Here is a 25,322-nt window from a genome sequence, read left to right as displayed (position 1 = left end):
GGTAGAAAGCAGCCCTTGTCCCATAATTGAACCGCTGACACGCTTTTCTCCGACTATATCCTTGTCTCTCGATATTTTTAAACTTTGGATACACGATTGACCAGCGGAATGATTTATCGAAATTCGCCGCGAGCGAGCAGCCCTGACATCGATATCGCGCTCCATCGACCGAATTCATAATACAAACACACACTCCTCTAATACACAAGGCTGCTTGCCAATTTCCGGAAGCGAAGCTCGATAATTAAGGGAGAATAAATTTCTCGTCGAGGCAAGGAGCTCGAGTGCTCGCGATGGTAAATCCCCCAAAGCGCCGCACGCTCCCTTCCTCCTCGCCCGCACCACCTTACACATACCCTTGACTCGCGATTCTCTCCGCAGGATGTGCAATTTTTCCTTTGCCCCGAACTCAATTAGCTTTATCGCTGCGATCTCTCCGACGGATCGCGAAACTTGAAATTTCATGCAATTTCATGGTCAGGTGCACGCTTACTTTACGGCCGAGATCACGTATCGCTGCCGTGACACGATGCATCGATAAGAGCTCGTTTTTCAAGCCACGTCGAACGTGCTCGCGTGATTCCACCGACCTTGAAACAAGAGTTGCGACAAAGAGAGGGAGATGGACGACACTCGGCGCGAATCAACGCTGGAAGGAACGAGCGAACCCTCGTGTTAGGTGAGACTCGGGCAAACAGCGTCTTCCGGTTGCTGCGTCCTTTTCGAAAACGTCCTCGAGGAACTATCGCGTTACCGCGACGAGTATATATATATATGCAGGACGGTGGGGTGGTGGCCTTGTCGCCGACGCGTCTCTCAAAGGACGCGCCGAGCCTGAATAGGTAAAAAAATAGAAAAAAAAAGTTTGACTGGTTTAAAAAACCGCTGCCGCCGGCACTGACCTTTTCCAGCAGTCGATTCGCCCATGAAGGTTTGGCGTGCTTGAAAAGTTCACCGAACGAAGCATCAGTCACTGTCAATATTCAAACCAGCCCCATCCGCTTTCCCGAATTTGCCTGGCCGAAACGTTTTATCATCCCTGAACGATTCACTCGTTATATATACTAATCGTCCATTTCAACCAGAAGAAAATTCCTCCGAAAAATACTCGTAAAATTATATATATATATATATATATATGTATATATAAAGTTGAGTCTCCGCACTGACGGAAGATCATGCACCGGTTATAACCCTGATGGACATCTGCGACTTTATGGAATATTTCATGAAGAGTCGCTCGCGTGACACTTGGGCAACTGTTAAGCCGATAGAAGACCTGGCACCGTCATAGTTTCTCCTCGATAAAGAGACGAGTTTGTCGATTCTTCTGCCAGAAGCATTTTATGGTCACGCATGCCTGTTGACACTTGGCACAGATAAGATCCTCCGCACACACACACACACACAACTAGTTTATCTCTCGGATATCTCTGCAGAAAAGCTCGGTTACCTTCGACCGTCCTCAAACTCGTACCCCACACTGATGTATACATATATATACGATAATTCTGTCGAATATCTCGACAGACCATGGACGCCTGAAAAAAATGAAATCCCTACTCTCAAGGTCCAAGAGTTTAGAAAGTCGAAGAAATAATTGGACGCCAAAGAGCATAACGAGGAATGATCGTCCTTCAAGGTTAAAGTTATAACTGCGGCGGCCCAACTGTGCGGTTATTCGTGTTTAGCGGTGTTACGGTTGGCACTGCCTTAATGCCAGTTGCGTGCGGATCAGCAGTGCAGGTTAGGTCGCTGCTTCCTCGTCGCCTTGAAACGCGACGGTTTTGGACACACGTTCGCCGCAATGTCACTCCGTTCCGCATGGTACCACATTTCCGACAGTCGCTTTTCCCAGGAAAAATCTTCATTTTCCATATATATATATATACGTGGCGCAGCAACCTCGCACAGTTGTACATACGATAAAGGCTCGAATCCCTGTACAGCTCTTACCGATGATGCTCGTCCGGAATTGGGTTAACGACGACGTCGACGAGGTTCGACTGGCCCGATTCGCAAGAACGAACATCATCTTCGATGTATCTCTGAGCTACACGAGGAAAACAGCGTTGGAGCAAAAAGTCGTTTTCTCGCGAAAGCGCAAGCAGCTGTGCAGCCAGCGGTGGCAGGTGGTATTCATCGGGATCTTGTCGAAAACATATTTTGGCCACGAGCTGACGACGGAGGCTCGCGGTAAACAAGCTGTATACCTGTCCGCGCAACGGGCATGGAAAAATGGCGCAATAACTTGGCCGAGATAAATCGTTCTCTTAACCCAGTCGGATCAAAAACGCAGTTTTTCACTTGTTAGGGGGATAAACGATTTGTAATTTGTCGCAATCTGATGGAAGCGAGGATTGGAAGGTGAAGTATATATATATGTATTAACACACACTGGCCGTCGCGTTGCTCGCGACTTCTTGGCAGCGTGCGGAGCAAACGATAAAACGCCAAGGTCATTCGGAAAATGTCTGACTAATGACGATCACTTTCCACTGAATCGCTAGAAACAACGACGGAAACATTTCGTAAAGTCCAATTACTCGCATGGAAGCTTCGACCCTGCACTTTTAAATTTTACTTTCGAACGTTGTGTTTCTGATTTTATCTTATATATATATATATATATAGAGAGGGGGGAGGGGGGATTAATTGTGTTCACTTTGTGAAGGACTTACCAATTTTCCGAGGCGTCCTCGTCAAGAATGGTCCCGTCGGCGAGTCGATGGGTCAGGCTCGCGCTGGTCCTTGGTCTGTTCCTCACTCTCGGAGGTCCCACCACTCCGGTCCTGGACAGTCCAGCTCGAAAAGACGCCCTTGCCCTGTCGACTGCTCGAGTCAACGTCATTGAATCAAATTAGTCACTCTGTTAGTATTGGGGGATGAAAAAAAATCTGACGAGTAGCGAGCGATGGAAAAATGAGCGAATTGGTCGTCGCGAAATTTGCAATTTTACTACTTAAATTTCCTAGAAACTGCTCCTGTTATCCTTATATACAGGTGAGGTGAAAAAAATATCGTTTAAAGAAAACCTCGGCGAAATATTCGAGAATTTTCCAGCTCGCGCGAGATATTCTATCCTTGGCAAACGGAAAATTTGCGTGGTGAGATTCACAGGAACGTCGCGTCGCGTCGCTTCTTGATAATTGGCCAAGTTTAAGTCATTGAACTTCGCAAAAATATAATGACCGTGCCGAAATTTTAATAGCACCGCTTGCAAAATTCCTCGGAGACTGTTGGTCGAATTCGCTAGAATTCCACGCTCCACGTGGAGGATTATTTCTACCGCGACGAGCGAATTCAAAGTATAGAACGAGTGAAACGAATTTTAAACTAGATACAAGTGAAAAAGGTCAACGATAAGTGCGACTAGATTCTATTCTTGTATCAGTGGAAGAAAGGGGGGCATCGGAGCAAAGCTGACGTTTCATCGGCACTGTGCAGTGATCGCGAGGATCTAAGGATTAAGCAGCGTCGAGTCGAGTCCAGTTTTTTCCATTGGATTTTCTAGTCATCGACGTTCCCAGTGGCCGACAGTAATCCCCTTCCTAAGTGGTGTTAAGCCGATGCGACGGACGATCGCTCGCTCGCGGTTGATCGTTAATCGACGTAAATTCATTAAAGAGCCTCGATCGACGAGATAAACCCTTTCCTATATATATATATATATATGTACGATAGGCGTTGGATACTCGGTCCAATGTTATTATTCCACGAAACAGTCGTTATTGGAACGAGGCACGAGCGCATTGGTCGTACAAAAGCGAAGGGGGGGGGGGGGGGGGGGAGGGTGCGAAACTGGCAAACTACGTCCATTATAGGACATAAGTAGAGAAGGTATATCTTGTGCCAGACAGAAGCATCGCGACCTCCTCGTCATTATTTCGCGTGCTGATTGGCGAAACGGCATCCGCATAATGAGGCGAGACCCTTCGGAAAATATGTGCAAATGGTCGCCGCAGAGGCGATTCTCAGGCGCGGAGATCGTTTTATATCTGGCGAAACTATTTTTGGAGGTCTCCGCAGAGTCGGTGGACGTGTGTGTGCGGCGCGCCTAACGCCTAACCCTGACCCGATAATAAATGCTATGCCCCCGATGAGGAAGCTATAGCCGCGTGTACCGTGATAATCTTTCTATACTGTTGGACACCCCCACCATCGACCCGCAAAGCTCTCTCTCTCTCTCTCTCTCTCTCTCTCTCTCTCACACGCACTTTACGACCTCCAATCCCTGATTTATCGCCCTCTTTTATTTCCTCATACCCGTATTTCATCCGTCACTCGTTTAACGCCCGTTCGACTATCCGTAATTTATACCTGGGACAACGACAATCTCACCTTTTCTACTTAACAAGTGGTATTAGTCAATAAACGATCGGACCTATTGTTACATCGTCGAAATTGGCTCGTTCGTTAGTGGAGTTATCTCGGTGGGAGAGAGAGGAGGTGGGGGGGGGGGGGGGGGGGAATGAAACGAGATTAATGGGAATGCAATCGAGTGGCTGAAAGACTTACAGCGAGTTACGAGTCTGTTGTTGTCCTGGCTCGGTGGTGGAATCGCGGGTTGCGGGGGTGGTTGGGAGCTGAGGTCCTCGAAGTTTATGATTTGCAGGCAAATATCGTCCACCTCGCTCCTTATCAAGGCTATCACCTCGCTGCAGAGGAACTTGGTTCCTGGGGAAGAAAAATTTATTGGATTATCGCCAAGTAGTTAAAACCCGCCTGTCGTCGGACGTGATACTGAAACCTATACGATAATGTTATTCGTGCAGTGAATATCTCGAGGCTAAGTATATAAGGGCTAGCGTATCGGGGTGCTTGGAAATATTTCTTTTGCTTATTTTTCCTTCGGTTAAGCGTGTTGTGATTCATGTAAAGACAAAGAGAGAGATATAGCAGAGGAAAATGGATCGATAGCTGGTCAGACGGTTCTGCCGAACAACTCGCACGTGCTGTGTTAGTTAACAGGTCTGAACGTTGCTTAACAATGATCGGTAAGAAAACAAAACACGAGGGAAAATTGACGAGAGAGAGAGAGAGAGAGAGAGAGAGAGAGAGAGAAAGTGAGACGAACGTTGAACATTCTCCAATATATTCCATGCACATGGAAAATCCAAAATGAAACTGTCGTGAAAGAAAATAACGAAAAAAAACTTCATTAATTCTAGCCGAGTCTTTCTTGTAAATCCAGCGACTCTTTTAATAAGGAAGGGGGAGTGGTTAGGAATTCGTGTCAAGAATTATGAAAAAAGGAGAAATTTCTTGGCGCAGTCTAGGAAAATAAATGAATAATGAAAATCGACCACCTGCTGAATATGTTCGTGGAAATGTGAAAAATGCATGAGTGTCGCAGAGCTAGATATAAGACGAGGAAGCATTAAATAAACTTTCCATCGAGCCTGGAAATCATTTACCGGAGATGGAGGCAAGAAAGGAAAGGTGAGGGGAATATTACGCCTATATATATATGCTATGCGATACACAAAAATTCTAGCTTTTCGCGCTGTGGGCAAAGTTGAGTCTGGACAGTGGAAAGATTGCCGCATTTTTTCGTCGATTAGTTTAGTGCTTGGAAAGCAGCCAAAAGCACTGATCGTCGCTAATTGGTACGCGTCTCTGATGAAACTCATTATTCCATAGACTGCGAAGAGTCCTCCACGTACACGGCTTGGCAGAGCCTCGCGCGTTGATAAAACTCCTCCATTCATGCAGTTTTTCTCTTCAAGATTTCCTTGGCAACGCTTCCTCTCGACTATATAAGGCTGCATTTTTTTTTCATCCCTTAATTTTCTCTCCAAGCGTTTAAAAGAGATATAGGTCGCGAGTGGGGCAGAATATCTCATCCCTGTTTCCTCGGACCTTTTTTTCCCTCCCTCTCGTCCTGCATGCTAAATTCCTTTCTCCCCCCCCCCTCTTCAGTTCCCTGTTATACACGTGACGCAAAAGCTGAAAAAAAATTGTTCCCCGTGTCTCTGTGCGTCGCGTAAACGAGGATGATCGTAAAGGTTGGAGGAGCGGTGGTGGTAGTAAAAATTGATCGCAAGGTCGATAAATTTTTAGAAGCATGCACGAATGGTACCGAGGATAGGTCCTGAGGACCTTTCAACAGTCTTTTGTCTTTATCGTAAAGGAAAAGGTAATCTTGACGAAAGGAAAGAAAAGACCGGTGGTCCATTTTAATTAGCACAAACGAAGCAGCTGCGACGAGACACGAGTGGTCTCACTTCATTCCGACCTCGTTAAGCTCTACTTCCTCATCTAGGACCTTCCCGTTGGGAAAAAGATCCCTCTCTGTTGAAAGCGCAACTTCATTATCAACTGCAACAAGCCCCGAAATTTCCTTTATCAAACAACCATCCCTACCCTCCCCCCTTTCTCGCTATTTATATATATATATATATATTCTCCACCCTTCGTACATTCCAGCCACTTTCCACTTTGACACTCCTCGAGTGGATGACGAGAGACCGTAAAAATATTGTCGAACCTTCGTGTGTCGCGTTACTCCAATTGACCAACGAACCTTCCCTCGAGTACATCGAGAGGTCTTCACCAGGGGAGAGTGCAAATTTCAAGCTGACTCTGGATTGTTGCTCTCTCGCGAAGAGATGCTCTCGTGTTGGAAAAGGAGCTTCCATGGAGGGGGGATAAACATCCATCGAACGTTACGTAATCTTTAAAATAACCTTATCTTCCATCACCCACAAAAAACCATATTTTGACAAGCGTTTACAATCGACCGAGTAGTCGATCCGAATAATCAGTATAACGAACAATAAACGGAATGATAAGCAGAACGATTGTTATTGGAGAAACAATTGAAAGGAAAATGGCGGAGCAATTCCGTCGGTCCGTCGGTATATACACACGAGGATGTTTATAATTAATCCTACACGATGCTTTATGGTTAAAATTATTCTCCGACAGCGAGTGAGTAAGAGTCCAAAGAAGCAGCGTATACGATTCCTCGAGAAGAGCGAGGCCCTGTAGTCTGCAAGCAATGGTCTCCGTCTATTTTTAACGAGACTCGTGAGTTGCAAGCATTAATACACTGGCGTTGATAGTACTCGGCCCAAAACACATCACTTAACGCCATCGAAATAGCCTCGCTCGCTCGCGACTCTTTTCTCAAATAAAACTCTCCTGAATGAAACTTTTAGCCCACTTATTTCCCACGCACGTATGTACACACACACACACACACACACGCGCAACGCACTCGATCGATCTCAATGATTTCCGCATCGGCCGAACGATCCTTTCTCGTTTATCCCGCAGTCTCCTCGTGATTAAAAAAAAAAATCAAACAATTCCCCGATCGATTTCGTGCTGCGGCTGACAGCTCGAGTCATGTTACTCTCGAACCAGGCGGAACCAGTATAGGGAAAACTAGTTTTCCGCTGGATCAACGCGACTATCGAGGCAAAATGCGTGTATCGGCTGGAGGAGGGAAAATACGATATAATTTAAAGGCAGCACAGCGAAGATGGACAAATGAGTCGCTAAAAGTGGTCCGCGTGCGAAACCGGTCACGATGTTTAAAAATAGTGGGAACGTTTCGGGCGGCCGGCGCGTGAACAGAAATATCGTGACTGAACGAGTCGCTAGGGCCGTTTTGCTCGTTTCCGTTTAGCCAATGAAACTCCATGGCTGACCTTGTCCGTCGGATTAATTTCGACTATTACTACTGAAAATAGTATTCTTGCGAATTCTCTTCTTTTATTTCACCTGGGTGTCTTGTTTTTGTCGATGGGGCGTGTTAAGGGGTTGAGGAATTAATTATTTTAATTAACTGAATATATATATATATATATGTCATAAATGGAGTGCCGAAGTCGATCGGAGGAAGGAAGGAAATCGTGGCGAGTCACGTGGCGAGTGGGAAGCAAACGTGAAAAGGATAGGATTGGTGGATGGCAGGAGGTCACTCTACCGCAGTGGAACGGGCCGCCGGCTGTTTAATGGGTTAACGGCTCCCTCCAATTGGTCGATGACGCTGTGTGCCCTCGTGACGTCACCCCGAGTGCAATGCCCCTGTGACGTGAAAACGTGCGCTGCAGGCCAAGCAGTGGAACAGAAATAGCGTGCTCCACCCCATCCCTCCCCCTCATCCCCACACCTCATCACGCTCGCTCCCCTTTTCCAAGTGCGCTTTCGGGCTTGGCCTCTCGCGTACTCTCCCTGCTAAAAGCTGTATCACGTGACCCACACAAATGTCAACCAGAGACGAACCGTATTCGTTTCGTCATCATCCGTCCAGCAGCCAACCAGCCAAATGCCACGCTCTAGCTTCCTCGATCCCCTTGAATATCATATTCTCCTCCTGATCGATCCTCCGCGAGCCTCTCGCGGTCACACCCCTCGTTGACCCTTTCGTCCCTCGAAATATCACTGGAAACTTTAAAAATCGAAAATCCTCGCTCGAAGGACGTTTCAAGGTCAAAGGAGTATAAACGCTAGATCCCAATAAGAAAGAGACGTTGGTTTGTTCCTTTGGAAGGGACGATGAATGTCGATCAACGATCAATAGGATTTCTCTCGTCATTCGACCAAATATCATCCACTTATATATATATATATATATATATATATATACAGGTTAAAGATCATTTTTGTGGATCAGAGCGTGGTTCAACGAAACACGTGGGTCAGTTCTGAGAATTTTGCTAGGAAGTAACTAAACAATGGAGAATCCTCCACAAAGGGTCGTTGGAAGGTCGAGCGAGTGTCGAGAGTTTGATGTCAATGGGAGAAAAGATTCCCGGTGGAAGAGGCTGCTACTGGTTGAAGGAAGTAAATCGAGGAGTGTATATTGACCCTAAAGAGATTCACGAGTGGCTATCCATCGATCATCTTTTTATAGACGAGAGTGGATGGAGGCTCTCAAGGTCAGTCGATGATCGTTATTCCTCGCTTATTACCATCAGTTTTACTTTATGCTATAGTGCGTGGTGCACGAGCTCACTAATCCTCCTCCAGTTGTTTCCCTGCGAGGTTATACATATAGCAGTGCCTGATGGAAAGGTCTAGTTTCGCGCGTTCGCCATTCCCCTTACGATGCAATGAGAAATACCTCGAGAGACTTCCAGAAATAACAGTCCATTAGTCAGCCAGTGACGGTTACTGCGAGATTACGCGTTAAACATTGATCCGCGAGAGCGGAAATGTCGCAAAGTCTGCAATCCAGTCAGAGAGAGAGAGAGAGAGAGAGAGATCCGGATAATACTAGTTTATCCCAAAACAACCCTAACTGACGTCCTAATAATTTTATTTCGAATAACGATTCGATTAAAAGTTACAAAATTTTTTTCTAAACTTTCAAAAATTAATAGGATGATAAGAATAGAAAAAACTGAGATTTCCTATATAGTTTCGGTAAAATAATAAACATTGAAAGTAAATCAATTATTTAGTCAAGTGCACGCGAGTTTTGCCAACAACTATAACTCTCTTCGATAAATTTCTATTACGTTTTCAGTCCAAGAATTTGTTGTTTATAAAAAGTTAAGGATTAAGATAAGCTTCATTCCGGGTTCCTATACACGATTAACATTTTTTTCTCTGGAATATTCTCAGTATTTTGACAAATAAAGGGTCATGGTTCAAACAGATCCACGCGAAAAGACATTCCTGGAGTACAAATAAAGAGGCAAAAAAAATCAGATTGGCTTTGATACAAAGGACGCTTGACAAGACCAAATGCGAGGCTGGACTATAGTTTTTCCCCGTCGAAAGTTGCAAAAAATTCCATCAGCGGATCCACCATTGCAGTATACGCATCCGCGATATCGTCGACGCCGCCATGTTGGACTTTGCAGAGGAGAAAATCGAATGAGACTCTTTAGCATTCACGCTGGGTGCTTCTCGAATAGTAATAAATGCAATATTTCCGCAGACCCGACTTCCTAAGGAGAAACCGAGCTGTGCATACCGAGCAGCGCGGTACACTGCGAGGGATTCGACCTTTTCGCGGCTGAAAAAAACTCCAAAAGATTTAGCAACTTTATTCGCGAGAACTTCCGCTCCAGCGATCAAACCAAACTCGATCGGTCGTCGTCGCGTTGCGGCAAAATAATTTGCCAATGAGATTTTTCCAAAGAAATTCGACGTTTCGCTGCATGCGGCGGGAGAGGGTCAAAGTTCACACTTTAAAGCTCGCAGAGTTTGTCGGAGCGAGGTTGATGAAAGAAGGGGGGGGGGGAGGAAGGGAGGGGGGGAGGCCCTTGAGGTTTTATGAAAAAAAGCGTCATCAAGTTGGGGAGTGCTCGAAGAGCTGGAGAGTGCTCGAGGGTGCCGCGCGAACTCATCGAAACGTGTAATTCCCGAAGTTGCGTGATGGACACGGTAGTGGGGGGGAGGGGTGGTGAATTAGAAACTGGAGAATCCAGTGGTAACGATCCACTTGTGGCTAGAGCGGACACCGGTGCGGCGCAGAAGAGCATCCGCAACGCAGTTAAATATACACAAGCATCGCGCGCTGCTCCTATATATATATATATATATATGTGTGTACACACACGCGCTAAAACGCCTACGTGCATGTGTGTGGGGACGATACGCAAAACTCTCGGCCATTTCGACGTTGTTTCAAGAAAATGCAACAACGAGAAATCTGGAAAGAACGAGAATACGAGAAAACTCTCGGCTCTTCCGGGATAATGAGATATCCCGGCCGGAGTGAATGCGGAGGGGAGGGGGGGAGGGGGGATTCATGAATATTTTATCGAAGCTACGGAGCAGCAGCAGCCATGCATGCCTCTTATGCGAGCTTATATTTTGCGGATAATTTATGCCGATCTGAATTATTTTACGGCTAATTTCATAAATCATTCGCACGCATCCCCCGGATCCCCGCGGTCGACGTGGAAAATACTCTCCCTCCCCCCCCCCCCCCCGCGCGAGCTCGCGTCGCGCTTATTTCGAATAATTCTACTGATACATGAAAACGTACGATTTCAGGGGGATCCATGCTCGTTCCTCTTCCGGTCCATCCGCGTCGCAGCTCATAACGACATTAAGGTCGCGCACCGACGGTCGATGGCAATCGCGAAGAATGGCAACGCTGTCGGAAATTTAAACACTCGCGAAATTAAAGTGGACGCGCGACCACGTGGGAGTGGGTTGGTCTTTTCCAATGGAGCCCGAGAGTCGCATAAAACTCGATGAAAAATTCTGCCTCGAAATTGCGCAGAGTGGAGGGAGCTCGATTTTTCGAACTGTCCTACCGATCCCTCCCCCCTCTCCACCCCTCGACCAATTAGCTCGAAGAAACGCGTTACTTCACTCGCACGAATATATATATATATAGATCCTCTCGGACGATCCACACCAATATTAATCGTCGATCGTACAAGCGATAAATAATAATCTTCGAGTTGGTTTAAATTTAGAGAGGCTCTGGGGCCACACGCACACACACACACGCACACACACGTTTAAGAAAAGCTCGAATCGCCACCGCGTCTTCGGACAGACTGCACAGGCTTGCAAGCTCCGAGTGTCTTCTTGGCGAGGCTAGAGGAGCTTTTGCAATCCGAGAGAAGCTAAATAGGGTTATCGTCCTGTGACGTCACACCGCGACAAAAATTAGCCCCAAGGCTCGCGACCGATCGATCGATCTTCCCATCGACCTACACACTCGCGCGAGGGGCCTACGCTCCGGTCGATATGAAACTTCCGGAATCATCTACGGGAGGGATTCTTTTTTTACATTTTCCACAGCGAGTCGACGCGAGTCCCTGGGGACCCCGGGTGCCAGGTGAACGTTCCGCGAGTTCCAGGAGCGAGGTCGTTGCATCGCGTCGTGGAGAGAGTCGTCCACTCTCTCTCGGTGAACCCTGGTGACGTCACGATACTTCGGGGAGAGAGAGAATTGGCCACGGATGTGACGTCACCGACTACACGTCGCGACACGTGGCCATGAGCGGGGGGGGGGGGGATGTGTGCTATTGGAAATACTTACGGGAGAAAAACAGGAGAGCGTTGGACTATTCTTGGAAGCTACGACCTGCTTGCGCAATGCCTTCTGGGAGATCCCACCAGGTGCCATTATTTCCAAACACCCCCCCCCCCTCCTCAATTACCTCTATCAAACTACTTGGAAAACTCTAAGAATTTCCCTCGTAAACGCTTCGATTTCTATATTTATTTTTCATCCCCCGCACACCTGACCGATCGTCTTCGTCATGTTCAAGGTGGTTCGCCGATAGACAGACTACACCTTGAAGAGAATCTTGTAGGATTGTTCGAACAGACCAAAGATTACATTACCCACTTTTACATCTTTCCTCAAAGTTGGCTGTTTACGAAGGGTCGATTTCCGCTACTCGATTATTCGCTCCTCCACTAGAGGCTGGAAACAGTGATTTGAGACCGTTGTATGGTCAGACGGTGCAATTCCAATCCAAGGAGAAAAGCGAGGAGCGTCGAAAGTTTTTCGTACTTAAATCTTTCATTAACATATATAGAAACAGTAGTTTGGCCACCGAAGCGTAGTAGTGGTATAACTAGCGTATAGTCAGCCACGTGATTTAGTTAGAACAAACCAGTAACATCTGCCTGGCGTTGTCACACACTCGAAATTAGATAGTACAGCCGAGCTAGTTTCCCAACAACTTTCAGGAAAGAAACTTCTTTCCTGGCCAATTTCCCACAGACTGTCATATAAACTTCCGTCGCGAATCGACGCGATCGTTGGTGAAACCGAGCTTACATCGATTCCTGCCTCGTCGCGAGCATTGAATTTCGCAGGATGAGGAGGAGGAGGAGAGGGGGGGGGGATCCTTATGGCCCAGAATAATTGCAAGCCGAAAACTCGGTTTTGCGCAAACGCCTATGCAATCTTAACGCGTACATGGCAATTGAATTTCCAGCTTTCCTGCGCGGTTAACGACTAATAAACTGTGTGATAGGTTGAAGGGGGGGGGGGGGTGCAGGAAATTAAGACGAAATTAGGGAGAATAGTTGGAAAAAGCAAACGAGGCGGAGAGATGAGGAAGATGAATGCACAATGTGAAAGAATGGTGCATGGGATTGGTCGAAAATTGTTCTGGAGATTGAAGCAAAGGGGGGGGGGGGGGCTCAGCTATGACTATGATAAATTATACAGTGGTAACTATTGATCTGAGCGCGCGCGCCTAAGGTCAAACGTTACGGTAAAATCGAGACCGTGCCACACTTTATTGGTGAATGAATCGAATTCGCGTTCGCGCGTCGAGTCGAGTCAATGATACTGTGCAGTGACAGGGAGTGGAGAGAGGGGGGGGGGGGGTAGGAGGAGAATCAAGAGGAAAATTAGCCGAGTCTCTCGCACTCCGCTCTTCGAGGACTAATGAAATTTCGAACAAAGCCTCGATTACTCCCCCCCCCCCCTCCCTCGCGTAAATTGGCCTTTCGCCTTTGGCCTGCCAGACCTACAAATGTCTTCCTCCATGCTGCTTCGTGTCGCGCGTCGTTTAAACTGCCAAACGGTCGTGAATGCGTGAAATAATTTTCTAAGCACGAGTTTGCCCTAATGACAAAGGGGGGAGGGGGGGGGATGCAAGCACAGTCATTTGTAAATGGCGTGAGTCGACTGGCGAATTATAATCGGATAATGGGGCACGTTTAAACATATACATATATATATGTATATAAATTTGCATCGCAGCACGATTGTCCAACGGCCCACTTTTCCCAGATTCGCAACAACGCACATTCGTCCACTCTGATATTCATCAACGGCTGCACGCTACTCCAACTCCCATTGGTGGAAGAACCGCTCGAATCAGCCGCGACAGCACTGATTTACCTTGTTAATTAGCAGCGACCGCTAACCAAGGCCATGACTTCCATGGAATATTTCTAGCGTGTCTTTCACACGTTTCTTTACGACCTGCTGCCACGTCCTCGGGAGTGAAAAATTGCCCGATGAGAGCCTGCCAAGTGCACCCTTTGTTTCTCTTACCAACCCTGAAGACTCTGCCAACTCGATGAAAATTCGACTAACCAATCATTTTGGTCAATAATGCATCGTTCGACCATTGAACTGTACACGAATAAATAATGTGAATCAACCGATGATTTGCTGAATGCTCTTTTAGGACGTAAGGAACGAATTTGGACCTGGATCCCAGCCCGATTATCCATCAGTTATCGATGTTGCTGAAGAGAATATGACTTCTTTGACTTCTGATTACGATATGGATTAGTCGACGAGAGTATAAAAGAGGATGGTGAAAAATAACAAAACAGTTTTTTAACTGGGAAAAATAGTGTGTTCGACGAAACAGGAAATGGTCAAAGGGATTTTAATTTAAATGGTGTAATCAGAGTGAATCTTCTACAACGTTCAAAAACATAGGTGTAAAAGAAGAGTTTTATCTCCGTAACTATTAAAAATATTCCAATTTTCTATGATGTGTTCCTGTATGTAAATAATAAGCAGTTTCGTAAAAATTCTATGGAAAATGTTTAATCTCTTTTATAGTCACGACGATATAGAGGCTTTCTAGCGTCTATGTACCTGTGGCGTTTTAAGCCTCGGATCCTGTGTACCATTAAGATATTATAGGCTGTTTTTATACCTGCACTTTTCACTTAAAATATTTTAATATGCGTTGAAGATATATCGCAAAGTTTTTTAATTCGCTACAAATTAAAATCCCTTTCCCACAATTTTCTTTCGAATTTTTTTACAGTCCATTTCATGCTAGCGTTCCTCTCACTTTGATATATCGTATATATAGAAAATCAAAGTGAGAGAGCAGAGTTGAGAAATTAATCGACTTTCTGTCAAATCTGCTTCGAGTTCCTCGAGAGTATTTCCGGTGGTCATCGACGATTGGGCCAATCAAGATGGCCAGTTTTTTTCCAAAGGTACACGGAGATGCACGTGTGTGACAAAGTTATACACACTCACCGTCCTTCCTGTAATAGAGGATCTCGAAGTGCTTCTCGACGCCTGCTGCGAGGGCGTCGCGAAGCGCCGCTACCGCGTGCGGTGACGTCATTGGTCCATGCAGAAAATCGCAGACTGCCGGTCGCTGCATCACTTCCGCCCTGGAGAAGCCCGTCAACCGGCAAAAGCCATCCGAGCAGTATATTATGTGGCATAGTCCTTGCTGAGCGTTTGCTACCAAAAAGCTTCGATCTGCAATTATAATAGTAAACTTGAAATTATTATCTCGACAATCTATATATATATATATATATATGTTAATAAACGAGCGAATCTCGTCAAGTCGAGGGAGCACCAGGAAAAAGCAATATATTCTAGACGATCACGACCTTCCTCCCAAATCCAATCTCTTCGATACAATAATACTCGAAGAAAAAACTGCAGGAAATATTAAAAGGGTCAGAACGAATAGCACACACATACATATATATATATATATATATCCTGCAGAAGTCTCTCGATAAGAAACATTCTCCAGATGATTTCTTAGGGGATGCAGCAGAGCACGAGAGAAACAAGTTTGCTGTGAGGAATATCGATAAGCAAATAATCCACTTTATTATTGGACAAGGTCGTAGGACGTATGGCATTTTGCAGCGGGGCCGCGAAGGTCCACAGGAATTTTCTCGTGTGTTTCTCCTCATTCATGATGTATGTGTCGGCCAATCGTATTTTAACACTAATGAGTTTCGTGCTGCGGGAGTCCGCGCGGTTCTCCTTCGTGGATATTAATATGCGCGCGCCTGCACCGATTTTCAAGTGCAGCACGAGAATCCAGTAATAGCGGCCTCTGCGCCTCGCTGAAATTCCCGTCGTGCCAGAAAGGGGAAACTCTTGCGAAGGACGAGCACCGCGGAATTAGGCTGAAATAGCTCGTTAAATTGAGTCGCGCCTGTAATTTTCTCGGGGCTCGAAACCCCGCGGCCAGAGGCCAGCCTGCACTATCGAGGAGCTTTGCCTTCAATTTTTCACTCCAATTTACACGATTTTTCCTGTACGGCTCTTTGCTATATATATATATATATATATATATATTAAACGGGGATTTGTCCCGCGTCTCTCTCTCTCTCTCTCTCTCTCTCTCTCTCTCTCTCTTTTTACATTTTGCTAATAACGAGAGTTTTCATCGCTAACCAAATCGAGCCTCCACGTGTAATTTTGTGAAGATGGAAACAATCTCTGGACGCTGCGTAACTTTGGCTGAAAATCTATATTCAAATTTATATTTTATCGCGTGGTTGCTATGTATGTGTATATACTCGTATGTATAGGTTTACGTCGGCGGATTTATTTCGTCTATTTTCACTGTTTACCAGCGGAGTTTTCATCGCTAATTAAACTGAATTGCGCGTAATTTTGTAAAGATGGCAAAACTCCTGCACATTATATATATAGAATATGTATATAACTTTGCGTGGAAATCCCCACTCAAACTTACGCTTTATCGCGCGATCAACGCACATATGGGTCCTCGTTATGGCGGATTTATTTCGTTTATTTTCCCTGTTTAGCGACTAAAGCAACTCAATGTCGCGTTAATTTCAGCCTTGATCACTGATTAAAATAAATCGCGTGTCATTTTGTGAATATAGCTGTAGAATTTCACAGGCATCGTGTATAACATCGTACAAAAATTCCCATTCAAAGTACAACGTTTTGGGTCTTCGCTGGCCGACTAATTTTGCATATTTTCACTGTTTAACGAGAAAAACGTAATTATCCGATATTCCACCAATTTCGAGGTTTGATCAGCGATTAAACCGAGTCGCGTGTAACTTTCAACAGGATCTACGAAGATCTCCTGTTAAGTTTGCATGAAAATATTGAGATTTACATTGTTCGGTGCATGGCACGTACTATATCAACATCTTTATAGATCGTCTATAGAGTGGAGTGGCGAGGAACAACAGAACGGGAGCGTCGACCAGTAGGTAATTTTCGTTATCGAGCCGTTGATTAAATCGAGTCGCGTGTAATTTTATCGCAGAGGCCAAGATTTCCCATTGAGAATTGGCGCGTCTGGTTGCCCGGGGGAGTTGCAGGGTTATCGCTGAAATTCTCTTTCAAGCCGAATAAGAGGAGAGTCATCCTGGTGCGATAATGGTCGTTGTCGAACCTTCCACAAATTTTTAATCTCGATCCCTCGACCTTGAGAAGCTTAAACGGTGTCGATTCGCCTCGTCGAAGCTCCGAAACACTCGATACGGCGCTCTTGCGAATCTCCTTATCGAGTCTTTCAAGAAACTGAGTCACGCGTAATTTTATCCCCCCCCAGAATCGGCATCGAGTTCCCCACGAATAGAGTTATCGGTTCTCGTCGGTAGGAATTGAATGACAAAAGAGGGCACCTAATCGCGCGATAATGGCCTTTGTCGAGCGTCAGAGAACATTTTCGATCCGTCGACCTTGAACGCGAAATCTTGCCGGAGGCTCGATACAACGCTCCCTGTGAATTTCGTTATCGAGTCGCGTGTAATTTTAACGCACGAGCCAAGATCTCCCATTGAGAAGCAGCGCGTCTGGTTCTCCTCGGCCGGTCGGAAGAGTCGCGTTATCGATTCTCTTTGAAATTCGACGACGCGAGAGCTGGAGCAATTCGATGCGCGCGATAATGACGAGTCGCGCGGTTACCGGAGGTTGGAAGAGCGTCGAATCTCGGTCACTCGACCTTGAACGATAAACGGTGTCAATTCGTCTTGCCGGAGGGCCGAAAATACTCAGGATCGGTGTTGTGACAAGGCTGGAGCCGACCTTGCCGGCCTCCGACTGCGTGCGTCTCGAAGCTAAAATGGCTGCGCGTCCTATAAATAGAGCGCACGTGAATTTTTCTGACCCAGGTCGAGAAGCCTCTCTCGAAATACCGTAAACAAACCTTGTTTATCGTGTTCAACCAGTTTCGTATTATCCCCTCTCCCCCGCTTCTGCAATTTAATTTAGCTTTCCAGATGAAAGATCCTCGTGTATAGGAGGAGGGGGGAGGGGGGGGGGGGGGGTAGAAGATGGATTCGCAGTGAATTTTTCTCGAGATTCGTTTAATTGGTCGAGCAGCGTCGAGTTGTTTCACTCGCTGTGCTCTTTGTCCTCCAACCGTGCTATATAGCTCCTGCGAGTCACTCGTCGAAGAATGTAACGAACCGCGAGTGCCAAGAACGCATTTGCCTCGCTATGTCGTCGAAGAAAATAGCTGTTCCACGAATTTCACCATCCGAGCCTTTTTAATAAGCGTCGGTCGCGTCGGATTCGACGCGAAATTTCAGCGGCAAAATCAATAAACCGCTCGGATCGATTTTCAACGGAAGAGCTGCGCTTCCTGTATCTCGCGTTTAAAAAAAAACGTGTCAACCCAGATATAAATCTAGATAATTTTGCCCGTAAACGTGGGCTGTAAAAACTTTATTTTTTCTCCAGAAAGAAAAATGTTCTTTAATCTTGGACGAGAGGGTACTTACCGTTTGCTCCAGCATTATTTCCTTCATGAATATAATGCTGCTTCTTCGTGGATTCGGTTTAACAAATTTTACGATAATCCGGGACCAGGTATATATATATATATAAATACTGATCCGATAGGAGAACGTCGAGCCTACGTTCGCGATAAAGCGGAGAATTTCTGGCCTAGTCGCTTGGTCAATCTTGAAGTTGAATTTTGTACACGAGAAAGGAAGAAATAGGCGGAAAAGGGGATTTCTTGTCGATGAAAAGACACGGTTGATAGATCAGAGTCGCCAGAGAGCGAGGGAGAATGAACGAATGAGAGAAAAAAAAAAGAAAAACAGGCTCGTTTATCGGATACTCTAAAGAATTTTAAATATCCAACTTGGCAATGTTCCAGAGCTCCCTGGACGAATTTATCGCTCTGGCTCGTCGTATCCTCCACACATGCTCGCAATCTGGCCTATTCGCTAAATCGGACGACGTAGGATGGAGCCGCGAGAGTGGTGGCCATCGTCATTTCCGTCAACCTCGCGCGCGGACACGTACGTCATATTCAACTTTTCTCCAATTAATATACCGAAAGCTGGAATAGCCATGCACACATGCACCAAGCTCCTATAGCAGCCGATCCCTTTTGGGATTATATTTTCCGGTAAAAATAGCGGGAATCGTATAATTCCGACGTTCCGGAATGGTCGGTTTCGCTAAGTTGTAACGGAAAAATTTTACGATTCATCTTCCAAATGTTAATTTTAATGAGAATATAGTATGGGATTCATGCGGACTGTACAGAATTCGATTTGGCGAAGGTAATAGCTTCGTACACGAGATCCAAAAGGTCGTGCCAGGTTCCTGCTTTTCTTCCACGCCACGCCACGTCGAGTTCTCACGCGTACCTAATACGTACTCTTCTACCACTACCACCACTCTCCTCGAAGGGGCCGTCGTATCCCCTAACAAGTGACCTTGGCACCAATGACGTACCGAATGACACGTAAATTATTAACAACTTTCTTGTGTCGGCTCCTCGCTATACTCAAACTATATAGCTAATCAGTTTAGTTTTATTTAACTCTCCCGTCCACGCATTAACTACAACTATTATACGTGCAAAAGTATAGAAGCTTGGCAATTTTAAAGGATAGTTTCTCTCTCTCTCTCTCTCGTTGGTTTGCTTAGGAAAAATTCAATTGGAGAGAAAAAGAGCGTAAGCTAAATCTATCAATAATCCCAAGATTGGATCGTCCAGGAAAAAGAGAAAAAAAAATAATTAGGTTCTTAGAAAGATTGAGAGACCAGATGCCCGCGAGTTTCGCCGGATCGTAAAAGTGGCGGCGCGTGAAAAAATAGAGGAGAGAAGAGCGAGTGTTTTTTGTCCGATTATATAGCGGGGGAAAGGAGAAAGCCAAGCACGGCCAAGCCGGAAAAGCCTCTCTGACCTATTTCCTTCCGGCAATCTGGAAGAAAGGAATTTTTCCTCGTTTCTTCTTCTCGTCGCCTGCCATTGACAGCGCTCGCTGCCGACACCGCCCGGATCCGCCAATTGGCAACTCGCTTTACACCCTTTCGGATTAATCGGATATTTATTCCCCAATTTCGTGGAAATGTTCGCGCTCCTCCAACTGGAATAATTTAATGCTGCATAACATAGTCCCGTCATCTTTCACCTATTCCTCCACACACATGCATACATCTCATCGATGATTCACACACAGGAGAGGAGGAGGCTTCCGAGAAAGAGGATCTGAAAGATGGATTTCATCCTTGGACTTTTTTTTTGTTTGTTCTCGCGAGAACCAGCCGGACATTTCCATCGAGTGTGGTCTCGATCGCGGTTTCCAGGATTGATTTGCATCTGGAAGGATTCGCACACACGGTTAGGGGGGGGGGGGGGTTGTGAAAATCCTGTCGCTTCCAATTCAGATCCGGATGGTGGCAACACGCAAGAGTGCTTTCGCGCGTTTTTCCAAGAGGAGGAGGAGGAGGGAGGTGGGTGGGGTGTGTGTGTGTGTGCAAGCGTGTGGAGTGGAGGGGTGGACCGTCAGATTAGAAGCCACAAGGCTTGACGCCAGCGGATCCCAAACCGCGTCCGGCTGGCATACATATTTTTTATTATATAAATTGGCGCTCCAAGGGTTTCCCAAGAATTTATCGCGTTAATGCCTATTACCCACATAGTTGGAGCACAATTTCATCCACCGAGCGGCTCCTCCCCCCCCCCCCCCCTCCTTCAGACGCACCGATTTTTACTTCCAATTAACCGTCGCTTCCGCCTTTTACCTCATCGCATTTTGCCTCGTTTCCGGTACCCGCCTATCGATCCAGCTCGAACACCCACTGAAAATATGCCAAGATCACGAATCCACCGACTTTTCATTTTTGCTTCTGGTGTTCCCTCGCGGTCACCCTGTCAATCGGTACGCGCGCACTTGTTTGCTTAACCCGCGATATCGCCGACAAGCAAGACACTGTCGCTCCCCTACGCGCGTCCACCCCTCGTAACTGTAAATTGCTAGTCTTAATCGTGCCTCCCATACCAAGCAGCGAGCAAGATAATAACTCCTCGAGATATACACCGCACTTTCAGGAAAAATCCTAGTAAGCGAATACCGCGGACCGCTGGCTCCTTAAGGGCAAAAACCGAAGATTAATAGGTTTAATCAGACTAGACGCGATGTTGTGGGTTAATCGAGTGAAAATGATTCCTCTGCCATTTTTGTTCCTCCTCCCCCCCCCCCCTCTCCCTCTACTCCAGAAAAGCTTTGGAAAATTTGAACGGACGTGTTTTCGCGATGCACGGGACACGTACGGTATTAAAAATAAGCCGGGCATAAATCCCGATACTGGCCACGTGACAGGTCAGCGAAATGTTTTTTGTGAAAAGTTGCTCTCGATTTACCGCAAGCCTGTTAGGAAAAGAAAAATCTCTCCATCGTCATGGCAACGCTTAATCCTCGGTCGATGTATAAATATATGAAACGCACTGCACACGAGCTTGCTCGGTGGCTGGCGGAAAGAGAAAGAGAAGGGGGGGGGGGGGGGGAGCAGCAGCAAAGAAAATACCATGGGAAAAATAGAGAAGAAAGGGAAATAAAATAAACGAATCTTCGATAAAAGCTACCGCCTTTAATAAATGTTCATTTATCCAATTTTCGCTCTCGCCATTCTTCTCTCCTCCCTTTGCCACGTATTTTTTTATCGCCCCGATAAATCAAGCCCCATATCGACCAACGCGCTGTCAATGTGAGGAGAAACAAATTGGCAATTTGGATAAATATTCCCCAGGTTCGACTCGAGTCGATCGCGACTCATCGCCGTGGGTATATTCGGTGCGCGTCTTTTCCCTTCCGAGTTTACACGGAACGCAACAAAATCGCGCGCCTCCCGCCAAGCTTCTCCTTCTATCGCAAGCTCCGCATTAGCTTTTCACTTTGTGCCGCACCGTCGCGCGTCGCGTCGTCGCTGCGGTTAAAGCCATCCGTCTTATTCCTATTGGCATTTCCATCTCGCGTCCGTGTCACGTGCTATTTTGGCGTCGATGGTCAATTAGCCGGACTATCTGAAATATCAAGCTCTTTTATCGTTCCTCGAGCTGAACACGGCTGAAAATAATTTTGCCGTGCTGAAGAATCGCTTCCTATCGAGGGACGGACGGACGGAGAGAGAGAGAGCTTTTAAGCTCTAAAATTAGTCGCTTCAGCTTTGTGATATTAATGAGTAGAGGGAGGGATGAAATTAAACTATAAGAAGGACGAGAATAAAACCGTATAGAGGAATTTTTACGTCACAGAGTAATAAGAGCTTTATTAAGCCAGGGAGTAATGTGTTCTTAAAGTTGGCTCTCTTTTTTTCCGTTACAAACAATCCGAGCGCAACAAGAACTTGATGCTGGCTCTCAACTTTCGAGCAATATTGCTGCTGGCCGCATTGTTCCATTGTCAGTCGCGGCTCCTCTATCTAACCAAGCAGCTCCCCCCCCCCCCCTAACCCGTACACTCACCACTCGACTCGAAATCTTTTTGAAAAATATTTTCAAAAGAATCTTCATCCAGTTTGACTCTCTTGATATTTCACAATATTTACGATTTTCTCGAGCAATCCATCTCCGTTGTTTTATCCAAACGCGAAGTTTTGAAAAATTCTATCGATTTCGAAATGTGCAAATGTAAATATTTGAAGGAGACGCATATTCTCGTGTTATTAGTATTTTTCTGAAAAGAACAAAGTTGTGGCATGCCTTATACGGTAATTTAGCAAGCTCCAGCAAGGAAGCCGGAGCAGTGCAGAGGCGCTTCGCCGACTATTGTGATTTAATTAATATTACATTGTATACCGTACAGCCTGTAACCAAATCCACCGCTAAAAACTTGTCGTTTCTCGGAAATAACGATTGGGGCCGGTGGCTGATTAATTTTCCCTATTCCGCCACAGCTGATCGATGAAAATTCAAGTTTTCTTTCTCCACCCCCCTCCCCCTTAACATTTTCGAGGAGTATATATGAAAAATCGCGTGATACGACTGGAGAGTGCCGCATGGCCCATGCAAATGTATGCTAATCCGACGAAAGGATATTTCAGTCTGGAGGGTGATATTTCCAGCCAAGTAAACAGTTTCTCCTTACTCTTCACCGACCGCTCGCAGTCGATTCGTCAGAGTTACGGGAAAGTTGAGGAAACGCGATGATCAGAGGCTGCGAGAGTCTATACCAACCGTGAGTGTCGAATTTTCTGATGATGGTCTCGATGATCGTAGTCCTGGGCGCCACGTGACCTCGTCTAACAGGCATCTCAGGACTCTCTTCCCAGTTAGCTGGGTTCTCGAGGCTTCGTGCGATCAGAGGTAAAAGCGCCTCGTTGCTAACTAATCGCTCGCACTATCTATACAGCACTGAGTATAACAGCCGGTGTATGCACAAGGTAGAAAAAAGCACAGCACGAGAGTTGAGCATAATGATAAAAGTCCCCGAAGAAGAAGGGGAGGGGGGATGAGGATAGCTGGGAGAACGAGCCTATCGGCCGGGGTGTCCCTGCCGGCCGGCCCTTTGTCCCGGGAACAAAGAAGGAAGATTCGTTGCTCGACGAGAGGGATGCCTTTGGACTCTGTACTCGGGAATAGAAAAGCTGACGACGAAGACCGGAAGTCGGGAGGAACGGCCCTTGGTTTCCGGTACCACGTACTACGCGCGCGAGTGATACCTCTTTAAGACTTCTTTGGACCCACTTTGTTTATCTATATGTACCAACTATTAATTCTAAAACTCCTTCGTCGATCTTGGACTGTGTGTGTTTGTGTGTGTCTCTCTCTCTCTTTCTTTTGCTCGTTAGCCAAGGTCAAGCCAGATGATCCACGAAACATTTATTTATAAATCCTCATCCTGCTGGGCCAACGGCCATCCTTGCTCTCGTCCAACTCTCGCCGGACGATCATGATCCTGAAGGCTCATCCTCTCTTAGGGTTCCAGACCGGAAGAGTCCTCATGCGCGAGACCAGAGCACGTGCAGAAATCTCCTTCGATACTCATCGGGAGCTTCGGACGTTCCCGGTACGTACATCTCCGCACTACAGAGTCCGAGGAGATGCGATCTGCTTTTTCCTCAGGATTGGATGCGAGAGGCGAGTGTCGAAAGTTTCGAAAGAATTGAATCGGGGCCAACCTCACTGACACCTGTCGCCGGAAAATGGTACCGGGGGCCAATGGCAGCAGAGTTTTCAGAGAAATCGAATCGGTGGAGAGGTGGTGGTGGGGTGAGTGGTGCAAAAAGCTTCTGGGAAGAGATTTAGGAAGCGAGGAAGGAAGGAAGGAAGGAAAGGCACACACGTGTTGTGTATGGTTGCGGCGGTCAGGCGTTGATCTGGAATGCCGGGACGCGATCGATCCTCTCGCAGCTTCGATGCGCGCGTGAAGCTGCCAGGAGGATGAGGTGGTGGTGGTGGTGGTGGTGGTGGTGGCGGAGGAGGAGGAGGAGGAGGAGGAGATTTTCCTGCCAACCGGTCAGCTGTACATCCCGTCCTACGACAAGTCACTTTTGTTCCTCTTCCTCATCTTGACAAACCCTCGACCCCGTCATCACCGTCCACCACCATCCACCCGCATCCACCGTTTTCCTCATGGATTATCTCTCGAGTCCAACGCCCTTTATCCCGCCTCTTTTCTCTCTCTCTCTCTCTCTCTCGCGCGCGCACACACACACACACAGCAGCACAGTAGCACACACTCGAGAAAATCAGCACGAATCCACACCTACTGTTCCACCGATGACTTCTCTCTCGAACTACCGACACAACGACCACTCGACATTACTCGCGACCTGCAGTCCAAACACTGGCCAATTTCTCTCGTCTTCCGAAATATCGACGCGTACACTAGCCTGTTATTCCCTAGGGAAGGCCAGGAGGTCGAGCATTCGAGTTAATTTCACGTATGGGTGTCCCTGCGGGAGCTCAGGGATCTGTTTTGTTTCGCTTCACAAAAGGTCACTTGATTTCTCCGCTTGGCGCGAGCAGGCACGATAACGGTTTCTTCTTTTTCAGCCTCAAAAAAGTGTTCCCTCGATGGACTATTATTCCCGGTTTCCTGGAAACTGTTGCTGGCCCGCGAGATACTCTCTATCTGTCTCTCTCTCTCTCTCTCTCTCTCTCTCTCTCCGCGTCCTCCTCGTGGCCCCTACGGCCGCGCACAAAACAGTTGTGCCGGAATTTGTAGCGAAGCACGCTCGACTCGACAACGTAGGAGGATCCTTCGTAGGGGCGCCGGGAGGGGGGAGAGATTTTGCGTGTTTGGCGGCTCGCCGTGCTCGATCGGCAACTGAAAATACGAGTAGGCACACAGGCCGCGGACGACGGCGACGGCGACGTCCTCCAACCTCCATCCAACGCCGCGCGATACTCGCTCAGGGACTCCCCAATGCGCAGCCGCCCCAACCGATCCACTCCTCTACCCCCACC

The 25,322-nt window shown here is 46.8% G+C and overlaps 1 protein-coding gene across 13 annotated transcripts in view; it reads right to left on the bottom strand.

Moving 5' to 3' along the window:
• sei (seizure) overlaps positions 1 to 25,229 on the bottom strand; it is a 61,460-nt gene extending 36,231 nt beyond the window's left edge. For 10 of the 13 annotated variants that reach the window (XM_066741614.1, XM_066741617.1, XM_066741619.1 and 7 more), the window contains exons 1-4: positions 23,088 to 25,229; positions 14,903 to 15,133; positions 4,519 to 4,677; positions 2,682 to 2,832 (exon numbers count right to left, since the gene is read on the bottom strand). In XM_066741614.1, coding sequence (XP_066597711.1) covers positions 2,682 to 2,832; positions 4,519 to 4,677; positions 14,903 to 15,133; positions 23,088 to 23,163 — 617 coding nt within the window. In that variant the 5' untranslated portion in view covers positions 23,164 to 25,229. Of the gene's footprint in view, positions 1 to 902; positions 1,057 to 2,681; positions 2,833 to 4,518; positions 4,678 to 10,954; positions 11,178 to 14,902; positions 15,134 to 23,087 lie in introns of those variants that run through there. The other 3 variants (XM_066741623.1, XM_066741626.1, XM_066741627.1) reach the window with 3 other exon arrangements.
• Positions 25,230 to 25,322: the final 93 nt, after the last annotated feature.

This window comes from Prorops nasuta, unplaced genomic scaffold, assembly GCF_024137725.1.
Source record: "Prorops nasuta isolate Cenicafe-Biocafe unplaced genomic scaffold, Cenicafe_Pnas_1.2 PNAS00025, whole genome shotgun sequence".
Lineage (NCBI taxonomy): Eukaryota > Metazoa > Arthropoda > Insecta > Hymenoptera > Bethylidae > Prorops > Prorops nasuta.
The sequence above is the reverse complement of the archived record's forward strand: the minus strand, read 5'-3'. Positions and strand labels throughout refer to the sequence as shown.